This window comes from Primulina huaijiensis, chromosome 13 (assembly GCF_012295235.1).
Source record: "Primulina huaijiensis isolate GDHJ02 chromosome 13, ASM1229523v2, whole genome shotgun sequence".
NCBI classification, from domain to species: Eukaryota; Viridiplantae; Streptophyta; class Magnoliopsida; order Lamiales; family Gesneriaceae; genus Primulina; species Primulina huaijiensis.
The window spans coordinates 13,141,570-13,154,329 of record NC_133318.1 but is presented as its reverse complement, the minus strand read 5'-3'; the positions used below and the strand labels follow the sequence as shown (position 1 = coordinate 13,154,329).

Below are 12,760 nucleotides of genomic sequence, written 5' to 3'. Positions count from 1 at the left end.
TTATACGTCCAGGGATAAAACTGTCATTTTACACCTAAAAATTAGTAAACTCATGGCAGTGCCTTGAATGCTGTTTTATTTGACAACTTGATTATTTTCAATGATTATGGATGTTTATGAATTTTTATATGTAAATACGTCAATTTTAAATGTTTATGGATTTTTATGTTAAAATGTTTATTTTAAAACGTTTATGATATTAAAATGTTTATTTTAAAACGTTTATGGTTTTTTTTTTATGATTTTTATATGTTAAAACGTTTATTTTAAATATTTACGGATTTTTATGGTTTAGCATTGGCATTTAAAAGATATGTTGCATGCTTGGTTTCAAAATAAAATGATATTATATGTATATTTTTATTAAGTGATGGAAATACGAAATGTTGAAGGACGTGAAGGGATTGTGACAAAATATGTTGGAGATATTGTAAGGGTGATGGTCCCAGTGGGAGCCCGACGATCGTGTTTCCTGGATACGGATACGAATAAGAATACAAATATGTTAATACGTTGGCCAAGGCCCAGTTGACCGGTGAGAGTGTCGCTGGTGTCCCCGCCACCCAGTACTGTGGTTTTTATAGATGGATCCATCGCCCAATACGATTAAGAATACGAGTCACAATCATGATCTGAATTCAACAAACACGAATACGAATATGAATATGAATATGTTAAAATGTTGATATGAATATGTTAATATGAAAATGTTCAAAAAAATGTTTATGATTAAATTTTATGCATTATTATGAAAATGATATTTTATGTACAAGTATTTTTCACTGTTGTATGTGAACTATATTACGTATTACTTGTTATCAAGGATATGATGTGTTGAGTCTTTAGACTCACTAGGTGTGTATGAAGCATGTGATATTAATAATTATGATGTGGGAGGACTTGATGGGTGACTTTGCTGGACTGTCGGTGCACATAATCCGAGGACCGGCGCTTCTATTTTCCGCATTTAAGTTTATGATTTTACGTTAAAGATTTTTACGAAATTTTATGCTTTTTGAGAGATTTTTGAGAGGTTTAGTATGGGCTACACTTTTCAACATTTATTGCTCGTTAGGTTTGGTAAAATGATTAACGACTTCGTGTTTTGACTATTTTCTTTGGGATTTTCAAATACTAGTTGATTGTTTTATTTTAAAATGGGGCAAAAGTAATTTATGTATATGTATATGTATAGGCTGAAAGTTGAGAGTAAAAAAAAAATTTTCTAGTACTTTTTAAGAAAAAGAATAAGCACACGTTTCATATCCAATAAGTTCAGGGACCTATATCTTGGCCTAGGCCTCCGTACCCTGGTTATCCAAAAATTCCAGGGACCCGTATCCTAGCTTAGGGCTCCGTACCCCAGTCATCCAGTAAGACCAAGGATTCGTACCTTGGCCAGGAGATATGAGGCCCCGATAACTTCTTAAAAACCCAATTATTCTCCAATACATAGAAAATTTCTAAGATTTTTGACATTCTACGGAGAGCAGTATATGAGTGAGAGGGGCTCGATTATTACTTAGGAATTAAAGTATTTTTCAAATTTTCGTTTAAGTTTAAGATATTTTCAATCCGGAGTATACTTACAAAGGAAAGTACGAGAAAAAGACATGCAAATAAAATTTCATTAAATGAAAGCCCGAAGGCCAGAGTACATGAGAACTGAAAAAGAAAATTTTACAATCATATTCTAAGTCTATCCTACTCAAGCCGGGCTGCCCCTCATCCTCCTCCTCCCAAGCCCCCTGGCACCTTCTTCAGCTTCCTTGGCACTCTCCTTGCCGACCTCTGCATCGTCTTTGGGAACAGAGTCAATGGCCTTGTCAAGTTCAGGGAAGCCTTCCTTGTCCGCAGGAAGAAGACCTTCCTCCTCAAATTGCTCCCGCTCCCGACATTTAATAAATCCTATCTTGAAGAAGTCATAGGATTTTCTTCTATTGCCAGCTTGAATTCGGGAGACTGAAGGAAGGAAGCTAGTCATTTTTCCTGGGAATACAGACAGGCCGCCAGGTCAGTCTCAGCAGCAATCTCACGGACTGTTGGTTTTCTATTTCCTCGGTCAAAGAACGATTCTCTGACTCCAAGGCAGAGATATGCCCTTGTAATGTTTCCTCCCGAGCGAGGCCAACATCAACTTCCTCTTTTGCTTTTGCCAGATCTGCCTGAGCCCCGGACAGTTGTTGATTGGCCGTTTCCAAGGCAGTGCGGAGGCCGGCGACCATTTCCTCGTGGGCTGCCCGGGCCCGGGATAATTCCTCATGGAGTTGTCCCTGAAGTTCTAAAGAAGCCCGAGCTCGACAGCTTCCTTAGTAGCCACCACAACTACCTCTTCAAATGCAGATACCAACATTTGAACGTCATGTCCAACAAAAGTTGAAAAGAATAAATATAAAATATATAAAATTAAGGTTATACTGGAAGCGAGAAATAACTTACGGAGAGAATTCGATTGGAGCTCTTGAAAAGCTTTGGGGTCGGGAGGAAGCCCTTTAGATGAGCTTCCTCGTCATGGAAAAGCATGCTCTTGAGAAACCGGACCCCAACAGGGGAAGCTCCCTCGAGGAAGATGTTGGCCCGGGAGGGTGGTTGACTAGGAATGTTGGAGGATGAAGGAATGCACTTTCCGAGCAGCTTTTTTCTTTTCCTCTGCCTTCTCAACAGCATGCCTCCGCGCAAAAGCAGCTTACATTTCTGTTTCACCTACAATATAGAATAAAGGCATAGTCAAAATCAAAATACATCGAATAAAAAGAGAATGCAAGATAAGGAGAGAGAAAGTTACCAGGTTGAGCGCTCGAGATAGCTACAACATCGATTACCCTGTCGATAGGGTCCTCTGTCCGGACACTCAACCCATAGGCTATCAAGTTTTCTTCGGATATCAGAGAAGAGGAGGAGAATTTCCTATCTGCTGCCAATTCTTGACTACAGAGATAGGGCTCTTCAAATTTGTAGGACTGGGGAAGAGCGGGTTGTGTAGGAAGATGAGGGAGGAAGCCGGTCAAACAAGAGAGAGGAGACGAGAGGTGAATATAAAAGAAACACCCTTTCCATCCTTTCTGGGAAGAAGGAATATCATCGAGAAAGCGGGCGTTTAGCCGGGCAGACAAGGAAAAAGCATTGTCCCAGAGCCGACAAACAAAGAAATAATGAAGAATAAGAAGAATAATAAGAAGGTTGTGCATCTTAAAAAACACATAAGTAGAAGCCATAATCCGAAAAGAATTTGGGTGCAGTTGGTTCACGGGGACACCAAAGAACTTGGCAACCTCTATATAGAAGGAGGGAATGAGAATTCGAAGACCATTTCTAACCTAGTCCCGAAAGAAAGTAGTGAAACCAGGGGGAGGGTGATTGGCCCTATCAGATGGGCCGGGGAATAAAAATAGGGAAAGAAGAAGGGATATACCCAAGAGCTCGGAGTTCTTCATCGGCTCCCGAGCGCAAAGTGCTGCTCATAGAAGAAAACCAAGGAACTTCAGGAACCTCAGTGTGAGGAAGGCTGGTAACCTAGGTTTTGCTTTTGTCCTTACCCTTCTTCGAGGGTTGGGAGGCGGAAGGTTTGGGTTTCTGTTTTCTGGGTTTTAAGGAAGAAGAAGGGACTGATTTTCTAGAACTAAGGGAGGAATCAGAGTGAATCGTCGCAGATTCATACTCCGATGAACCCCGAGTGCTTGCTCCAGAAGTGGAAGAAGTAGAATGGGACATTTTCAAAGAAAAGATGGATGAAAGAAAACTAACAAGATTTCTGAAGGAAAGGTCGACTGGTCAGAGACTAGAAATCATCGGAATGCGGAGAGTGCACAACGCCTAGAGAAAGGAGCAGAATACTGAGAGAAACGAGATTGTAAAAGTGGAAAATGGAGGAAACCTATCGTTTTATATAAGCGAAGGAAATTGATCTAAACCGTTGATCTAAAGATAAGGGGATGGTCAGGATGCATCTTGGAAATTGTGCAGGGATATGAAAGGACACGCTCGGAATACGAAGCGTCTTAGACTGTTCACCATCTCGGAATTCGAAGCATTTTGGGATGTTCATATTCTAAGGTATACGTCATCATGACATCAGCCCTACTACCCGAGAATATGAAACGACAAAAATTTTCCATGACCGAGAACAAGAGCAGTGACCGGGAGCAAGAGTGTTATCGGGACAACAAGAAAGACTCTAGTCCGACTATTTAGAGAAGGAATGGTGATACCCCTCGAGGAGGCCCGGGTCATGGGTACTGGATGATCCCGGGTCATGGGTTAGGTCCTGACAAGCTTTGGGTTGGTTCGATAATAGCCGGGCAAGTGACTGCCGGAGATATCATCTCCTCGGGCTGCCAGAAGTCAAGCTTCCAGACAAGTTCCCGGGTGATAGTTCTCTATCCGGGTTACCTCGTTAATAGCACTTCGCTCAAGTGCACAAGTATGGGATACCTTATCTTGGTAATCATTAGTGCAATAATCGCATGGATTTGATAAGGCGAAAAGGACAGTTAGGCGTGTTAGAGAAGTTGGTGTCAGAAAGCACGGTATGCACAACCATCTTGTCATAATTAGTAAGTAAGCACTGAAAACAAGGTTATCGTTGATTTTCTTCCTATGAAAACCAGGTTTTGTTTAGCATTTGCATTCATTCACATATGATGCCCTATCATTTACTCTCTAGATTTTCATATACCATTCGCACCGCATTTCTCTTTGTTACATTGGTTTTCCTAATTCACCTGCTGACTTTAGCATCGGAGTGGTCACGCCGGACATCCCTCAAATGCCCATCTCGCTGTGTTCTCATCCCTCATCATTTATATAACCCGACCCGATGAAATTGCTCACGTATCTTACACCCATTTTTACTCTGTCACATCAACATCCATCATCAAAAAGAAGATGCAGGGAAAAGTATTTGTTGTTGTAGTTCTTTTACATGTCTCGAAGTTCAAAAGGTGAGACTTGGGGTTTTGTTCAAGAAGTGGGTGGAGTGTATGATAGGTGGATTTAATCTAGAAAATAGCGTGAGTTGTCATCCTCATTTGGAAACCAGTTTGATAACTTTTCAATCTTTTGAGCGGGCCCAAGATATGTATAAAAAAATATAACATTTTAAATTAATCCGTAAGACGCTCATCCACGGTACCAAATATTGCTTTAAGGGAAATGTTCTGATAAAAAAAACTATAATTGCGAATAAAAAAATTTGTCATGCCAGCAATTACTATCTTAAAAATTCGAGATCATTAAGAAAACTTTAAAACAACACGATACCATCACAACAATCGTCGAACTATCAATCAAATCTACAAGCTATACAACAAAAATGAAGAGACTTTAAAAGGAGAAAAAGGAAAGATTTGTTTTCTACAATTTGTATCCACAAGTGCAAAGGACAGTAAAAATGCTAATATCGCCTTCAAAAAGTTGAGCTAGCAGAGGGCAAGCTGGGCGAAGACATTGAAGATCCAGCTTCTCCAGCCACGCTCTTTTGTTTTAGCGATGCGAAGTCACCAAAAGAACCAGGTTCTGGCACATCCTCTATGTCCAATGTGTCGGGAAGCTTTTCAGAGAAATCTACATGGTCATGCTGCACAATTTGAAAAAATGCCGTACATCATTATCAAGCAAGTCCAAATTTCAAACTAGTAGGATCAGCTCAACTTGCAAGAATTCATAAAATAATTCAGTATAACAATCTAGAAGCAGAAAGCACAAACTTCGATGATTTGGGAAAGTTAATGTAGTTTATCGATGACACCAAGACCAAAAAGATTAACAAATCATGTGTCCGCCAATCTCAGACAATGTTCGGTAAGGGTATAAGAGAAGATTATAAAAACAAGCCAAAATCCAGGAGTAGAAGTACCAGTATAAACCTCCTAAACAGAAGAAACTACAATCAATAATACCTCAAGACATTGTCAATATTCTACTAGAAAGCATGTCTACGTCTTTAAACTAGCGCAAGTTATAAAACTTCAAGGGTTTCAGCTCTAGTTCTTCTATATTTTTTGTCCAAGCATCAATTTCCAATTGCTCAACTCCTCTTTCTTCTAATGGCAATTAGCACTAACTAACATGGTGAGTGGAAGTACTATAAGCTTCTGCTGCATTTGGCTCGAGATTTTTGGAATTATTACAAATTTGAGTCTTGCTTCCCTTTAATTTTTTTTCTTCATACTAGATCTTATTGATTAATGATGAACACATACTGAAAATACCCATGCACATAAGTGGACACACAAAGTGAACACCCATGTACAAAAATAGATGCACATGATGAACAGCAAAACATATTATACAGAAATTGCATAATTCAAGGGAAAAATTGGAAGCATTCATATAAAAAACAGAGAATATGAAAATGACACAGACCATTTAATATTCCTTCATATTCTTTGGATAAATTGCCATTTCAAAAAAAAATGAACTTCGAAAAAATCTTGAGGCTCTTCTCTAAGGACAACTATAACAAAAGAACCATCAAGGAAAACAAAAGCACATAAATCCCGGAAGTCTTTTACTTGTCATTTTTTAGAATAATAGTAATATCAAATGCAGAACATGGAAGGTAGCGAAATACTACTGGTACAATAGGGGGAATACTTCATAATCAAATCAGAATGCATGCACAAAAGTTTAAATTATTCAAAAACTTTTGTAGTTGAAAAAGACAAACCTCAAGATGATTCAGCATGTCAACTGTGGCATCTAAATCACCTCTGTTAGCCATATAGGCTTCAGAAATAGACTCTTCTGATATTCCAGGAAATGTCATCTGAAGATATGCTAAATCCATATCAGATTCTTCATCAGAGTTTGACCTTTCAGGCATATTATTTTGATAATAAGATGACGAAGCATAAATCACGCCAGCATGACGATCCTTCCATTTAGAAATCTCAGCAGATTGGAAAGCACCAGCATTAGGTAAATAACTACTCGAGACATTTCCGAACTGTCCTTGGGTATTTCCTGGTTGATGTCCAAGCCAAACAGCCTCGTTCTCATTCTGCAATTCTAGAAGTATATTCGAATCCTTGCTCTTATCAACAGCCACTCTTTTTGAGAGTGGTACGTATGATGATGCATGGGGATTCAAAGTGGATGATCCAGGCTTCATCACTGCAAATCCGCACACTCCACGACCTGGTAAAGGAATTTCCACTTCGGACAAGCCAAAACAAAAAAAAAAAAAAATTTTAACAAGAAACCACAAAACATCAAAGATCAATAAATAACAAGAAAACCAATTGATGGAATTGATTCACGATCATAAAGCTAATATGTCAGATTATAAAATTCATGATCATACAGAATTCCATTAGTACTTAGGCAAATCAATATAACATGAATAAACTAGTTCAATTTAGAGAACTGTCAAATGAGATTGTTCCAAAGCAACTAATGTTGAATGTGATCTGATTCATTTAGCAATGCAAATCAAGATCTTTTGGCAATACATATACCAATGATTTTTTCACATATCTACAGAGAGGCAATACAATTTCTCATCTTTACCCAACTTTGCTCTTTTTCCCCGGAGATATTTATTAATGAAGTTTCTCATGCTAATATGAGCTTTCCTGAAGGTTGATATAATCGGACTTCCTTTTGTTAGTTTGTAATTTTTGAAGAGGTTTCGGCGTTGCCCCAATTTATTATTTTTGTCCTTTCTAATGCCAAACCCTTGCTCTTACCATGGTGGTTTTCCTTAAATATTTTAAGAATACAAGAATTCATCAGACCATCTTGATCTTGATAAATCATAAACCGATTAACACAAAACAAATTATTTAATTCAGGTGCAAAAACATACGAAGGCCAGGAGATTTCACTTTAAGATAAATTAATGGAAACTTAAAGCTTTATTCCGTTTCGAGAATACCATAAATAATCAGAATAGTCTCCAATTCCAATCATTCGTAAGAAAACAGAAGAAAATTAAAAATCAGGTTTATATATACGTGATCATACACGGATTTCACATCAAAGAAGGAACATCATGTTTCGTCAATTTTCAATAATACAATAATTGATCAAAACCATCTCAAATTCAATGAATCGGACTCATGAACAAAATCTTGGTAATTCACATATCAAATCAAGAATCCAACGAATATAATTCGACATACAAAAAAAAAAAAACCTTGATTCTGCGATCGCTGTAAACTTTAGAGTGTGGTCATCCCCAGAAAGAGAAGAAACGAAGAAACAACCGTGGATATAGCCTTGGGGGATTTTACAATAGATAAATAACAACTATTTTTCACTTTTTTAACATTTAATTATATTTATTTATACTCATACAAATATTTTTTAATTTTATTTATCATATATGTTTCTAATAAAAAAATGCAAGTGTGAATATTAATTAAATGAGTAAAAAGATATTTTGGTATAAGAATTATTATTTGAACTAGCTCCTACTCTTTTTTTATGAGAATACATTGGATTTATTTAATTTTTATATAAAAATTGATACATTATTATAGAATATATTCAATTCGGTGTATATTAAATATTTCAATGGATAAAATGATCTTTATAAAATTATTAGGAGTAAAGTGGAAATATAAAAAATAATAGAGGTAACACTAAAAAAACGAAAAAGTCATTGCATACTATATGTGTTATGGACACTATATAAAAAAAAAGAATAATGTTAAATTTATAACCAATATATCGTTACAACGATATTTACAACGATTATATCGCGAGATTTTATTATTATATCGCGAGATTTTGTATTCAATATATAATGAGATTTTGACAAATTGAATTTTTGTATTGAATTTTTTTTGTTGTAAAAACTGATGTAAAAATATCGATGTACATGTAGCATAACTCGAAATATAGTCTTATATGTCAAAACTTAAGATTGTGAGAGCATTTGAAGAATTTTCATTCAAAAGAACTTGCTCTTGTTTACAATTACCAATCTATTTATATATTTCTACCAAAGAAACAAAGAATAAGAGCTATGAAGCCTACTTTTGTTTTATTTCTAACATTCCCTCTCCAGCTTGACATAAATTTAACACTTGACAATAAACATTGATGTTGTACTCTTCTCGAACCCTTTATACTCACGGAAAATTAAGGGTCCGATTCCGGCGAGTGTCACTAATCCAGATGCAGGTTTTGAAATTGTCCTGAGCCTGAAATCACAAATAAGACCGTTAGAAGGGGGCCAGGAGGGTGTCCTGGTGTAAGGTACAAAATTAAAGAAGACGTAATCCAACTGCAGGCGAATCTAAGAGACATGAAAAATGAGTAATTAACTGATTTTATTGCTAACTGATGTACAGGTGACTAGCGGCCTTAGGGCTTGTTCCAGAGGGTGTCCAGGGCGTGGGTCACGACCCTGGGAGGGTCAGACATCGTCTGGTCCAGTGGTAGCAAAGTGCCGATCGGTTGTGGCTTAAGGATAGGGTAGGCGCAAGCTTCTTGGGTGTTCTTGCACAAGCTGTGCATGGGCGGTTGCAGCGTGGTCATGGGGCGGTCTAGGGGGTCCATTAGGGTTCTGAGTGGGCTGGTATAGGTCTGGCCCTCATGGCTCGAGGCTAAGGTCGTCGAAGAAAAAAAAAGAACGGCGACATGGTTGGGCTAGTATTGGTTCGAACCCACAGAAAAATACAGCAGGGTCTAAGTCAATTTTGAGGGTCCTAAACATGTTTTTTTGGGTTGGAAAAGGTTTAGTTAGGTGCTGGTAGTTTAGGGTTCGAATTCGGTAAAGTTTGGGCGAGTTTCGAATTTATTCGGGTTAAAACCGAGACTTCGGTTCAAGTTTAAAACGAATTTTTGAATTTTAGACGAGGGCATAAGTTTACGTCTAAGAGATATTTATGGGTGTATTTTAAGGTTATATGTTAAGTTTGGAATGATTTGGATCGTCGTTTCGAGGTCTAAGGGTAAATACGAACAATTATGCTTCTAGGGGTAAAAAGGTCTTTTTACACCTAAAAATTAGTAAACGTCATGGCAGTGCTCTAAATGCTGTTTTTATGCTATTATGATTATTTTTAAAGGTTTACGAAATTTTACATTACGAATTATGATTTTAAATGTCCATGGATTTTTATAATTTAAAGTTGACATTTAAAATACATGCTTTATGCTTGGTTTCAAAGGAAAAATGATATTCTTGCATGATTTTATAAAGTGATGAAAATATGAAAACGTTGATGAAAGTGAAGTAATTGTGGCTATGAGAATATGAGAATATGATTGAGGATAGGCCAAGGCTCAGTTGATCTTGTGTCGCTGAGATTTAGTGTAAAAAAAAAAATTCTAGAACATTATAAGAAAAAGAAAGGTAGACGTTTCACCTGGCGTAGCCCCTCCGACGCTCAAGTCAGAGACTGAGGATATATGGGGGAGCAGCTAAGGGCGCTGCTGAAAACAATATAGTGAATCCATCAACTAAACACTCAAACCTGGTATTTATAGGAGAATAACTGGGCCCTTGATGGCCTGTCTTCCATTTGGGCTAGGAATGGGCCAGGGGTAGTGGGCCCATCCATGGGATATCACCAGTCTCCCCCTCCCGAGTCGAATTGAATCGCAGGATCGAAGTTCGATTAATTACGTTGTCCTCGGGGCACAACACGTGAGTTGTACAGCTTCTTCGTGGCTGCTCATTAGTCTCCTTAGTTTGGAAACATATCAAATCGCAATCATGTTCTGAAAGAAAAGATTTGGTATTGGAGTCATCTCTAAATAGGGTCCCCTTCTCATTTTACTCTCACTTCTCCCACATAGAACTTTCTATGCGCTTCATTCACGGATTCACCTGCCCAAGCTTCGCCCCAACACCTGTCGCCCATGTCTCGCCCAAGCAGCGCGCTTGCCTCGCCTACCCATCAGAGCAAGCCTTCTCGCCCCCTCATCCCGCCAGCCACGCCTCCTCACCCTGCAGCGCCCACTCGCCCCTCGCCTAGGGCTCGCCCCACGCCCGCCCACACGCCAGCTCGCCCCTCGCCAGCCGCAAGCTCGCCCGCTCGCCCCTCGCCAACCGCACGCTCGCCCCTCGCCAGCTCGCCCCATGCCTCCCTTCACGCCAGCTCGTCCAACTCGCCAGCCGCAAGCTCGCCCGCTCGCTCCTGGCCAGCCGCAAGCTCGCCCCTCGCCTACTCGCCCCATCTCCCTTCACGCCAGCTCGCCCAACTCGCCAGCCGCAAGCTCGCCCGCTCGCCCCTCGCCAGCAGCAAGCTCGCCCGCTCGCCAGCAGCAAGCTCGCCCCTCGCCAGCTCGTCCCATGCCTCCCTTCATGCCAGCTCGTCCAACTCGCCAGCCGCAAGCTCGCCAGCTTGCCCCTCGCCATCCGCCAGCTCGCCCCATGCCTCCCTTCACGTTAGCTCGCCAGCCGCAAGCTCGCCCACTAGCCAGCCGCAAGCTCGCCCCTCGCCCCATGCCTCCCTTCACAGCCACCTCACCTTCGCCCAGCATGCTTCGCACGCTCAGCGCGCGCCTCGCCCTCCCGTAAGCTCTCCCCTCGCCCTCCCGTAAGCTCTCCCCTAGCGCATGTCTCGCCCTCGCGCCGCTTCGCCGAGTGCATGCTCGCCCTGTCTCGCACACCCAGCCCGCACTCTCGCCTACCACAGCGCCTCGGGGGTGTTGCCCCCAAACCCCCACGACCTGAAAAGCTTTTGGGGGCGTTGCCCCAAAACCCCCACGACCTGACCGGACAGGTCGATCCCCGTAATTTTCGCTGCGGCAAACACTGTTCGTTAACGACAAACCAAATAAATTTTTCTAACACGGTACGCCCTCGTCACCCCCATCTTCAAAGTCCTTTACTAAGCTTTTGAGGAAAATAATTTAAAATAGTCCTTAGCAGGAAAATTAAAACTTCAACCTCCTCACCCTCTAACTCCACTGCTAGACGATGCCTTAACAAGAAAATAAAACTCTTACCTCATCATCCCGGACTCCTCTGCTAAGCCGGGCTTCAGCAGAGAAAATCGAACTTCAACCTCCACATCCTCTGACTCTTCTACTAGGCTCAGCCCAAGTAGGAAAACAAAACTCTCACCTCATCATCTCTGACTCCCCTACTAGGCTCAGCCCAAGTAGGTAAAGTTTAATTTTCTCTTCCACTCTGCTCCTCTACCAGGCGATGCCTCAGTAGGAAAATTTTAATTTTCTCTTTCTCAACTCTGTTTCTCTGCTAGGTGATGCCTTAGTAGGAAAATAAAATTTTTCTCCACTCCAACTCTGCTCTTCTGCTAGGCTATGCCTTAGCAGGAAAATTTATTTCTCCCCATCCACTCTTCTCCTTTGCTAGGCGATGCCTTAGCAGGAAAATTTAATTCTCCTCCTCCACTCTCTAACTCCTCTGCTAGACGATGCCTTAGCAGGAAAATAATATCCTTCTCCTCCACTCTACTCCTCTGCTAGGCGACGTATTAGCAGGAAAATAAAATTCTTCTCATCCACTCTGCTCCTCTGCTAGACGACACATAACAAGGAAAATAAAATTTTTCTCCAACCCTTACCCTCTAACTCCTCTGCTAGGCAACACCTTAGAAGGAAAATAAAAATTTTCTCCAACCATCACCCTCTAACTCCTCTGCTAGGCGACGTCATAGCAGGTTAATGAAAATTCTTCTCCACCCTCACCCTCTAACTCCTCTGCTAGGCGATACCTTAGCAGGATAATGAAAATTCTTCTCCTCCACTCTGCTCCTCTGCTAGGCGATGCCTTAGCAGGAAAATAAAATTTTTCTCCAACTATCACCCTCTAACTCCTCTACTAGGCGACGTCATA

General features: G+C 40.4%; 1 protein-coding gene across 2 annotated transcripts; it reads right to left on the bottom strand.

The window, feature by feature from the left end:
- Positions 1-5,182: 5,182 nt before the first annotated feature.
- LOC140956396 (polyadenylate-binding protein-interacting protein 6-like) lies at positions 5,183-8,255 on the bottom strand. 2 transcript variants are annotated; one of them, XM_073413129.1, is made up of 3 exons: positions 8,138-8,255; positions 6,668-7,155; positions 5,183-5,575 (listed from the first exon to the last, which is right to left on the bottom strand). In XM_073413129.1, exons 2-3 carry the CDS (start codon positions 7,109-7,111, stop codon positions 5,405-5,407), a joined length of 615 nt encoding a protein of 204 aa, XP_073269230.1. In that variant the 5' UTR covers positions 7,112-7,155; positions 8,138-8,255; the 3' UTR covers positions 5,183-5,404. The 2 variants fall into 2 exon arrangements, with proteins under 2 accessions (XP_073269230.1, XP_073269231.1); XM_073413130.1 differs by having other exon boundaries at positions 6,668-7,137; positions 8,138-8,235.
- Positions 8,256-12,760: the final 4,505 nt, after the last annotated feature.

Excerpts from the sequence above, each read along its gene's own strand:
- LOC140956396 (XM_073413129.1), bottom strand. The coding sequence starts at position 7,111 with ATGAAGCCTGGATCATCCACTTTGAATCCCCATGCATCATCATACGTA. Across the intron at positions 5,576-6,667 it reads ACATGCTGAATCATCTTGAG|CATGACCATGTAGATTTCTC; the intron begins GTTTGTCTTTTT and ends CAAATTGTGCAG.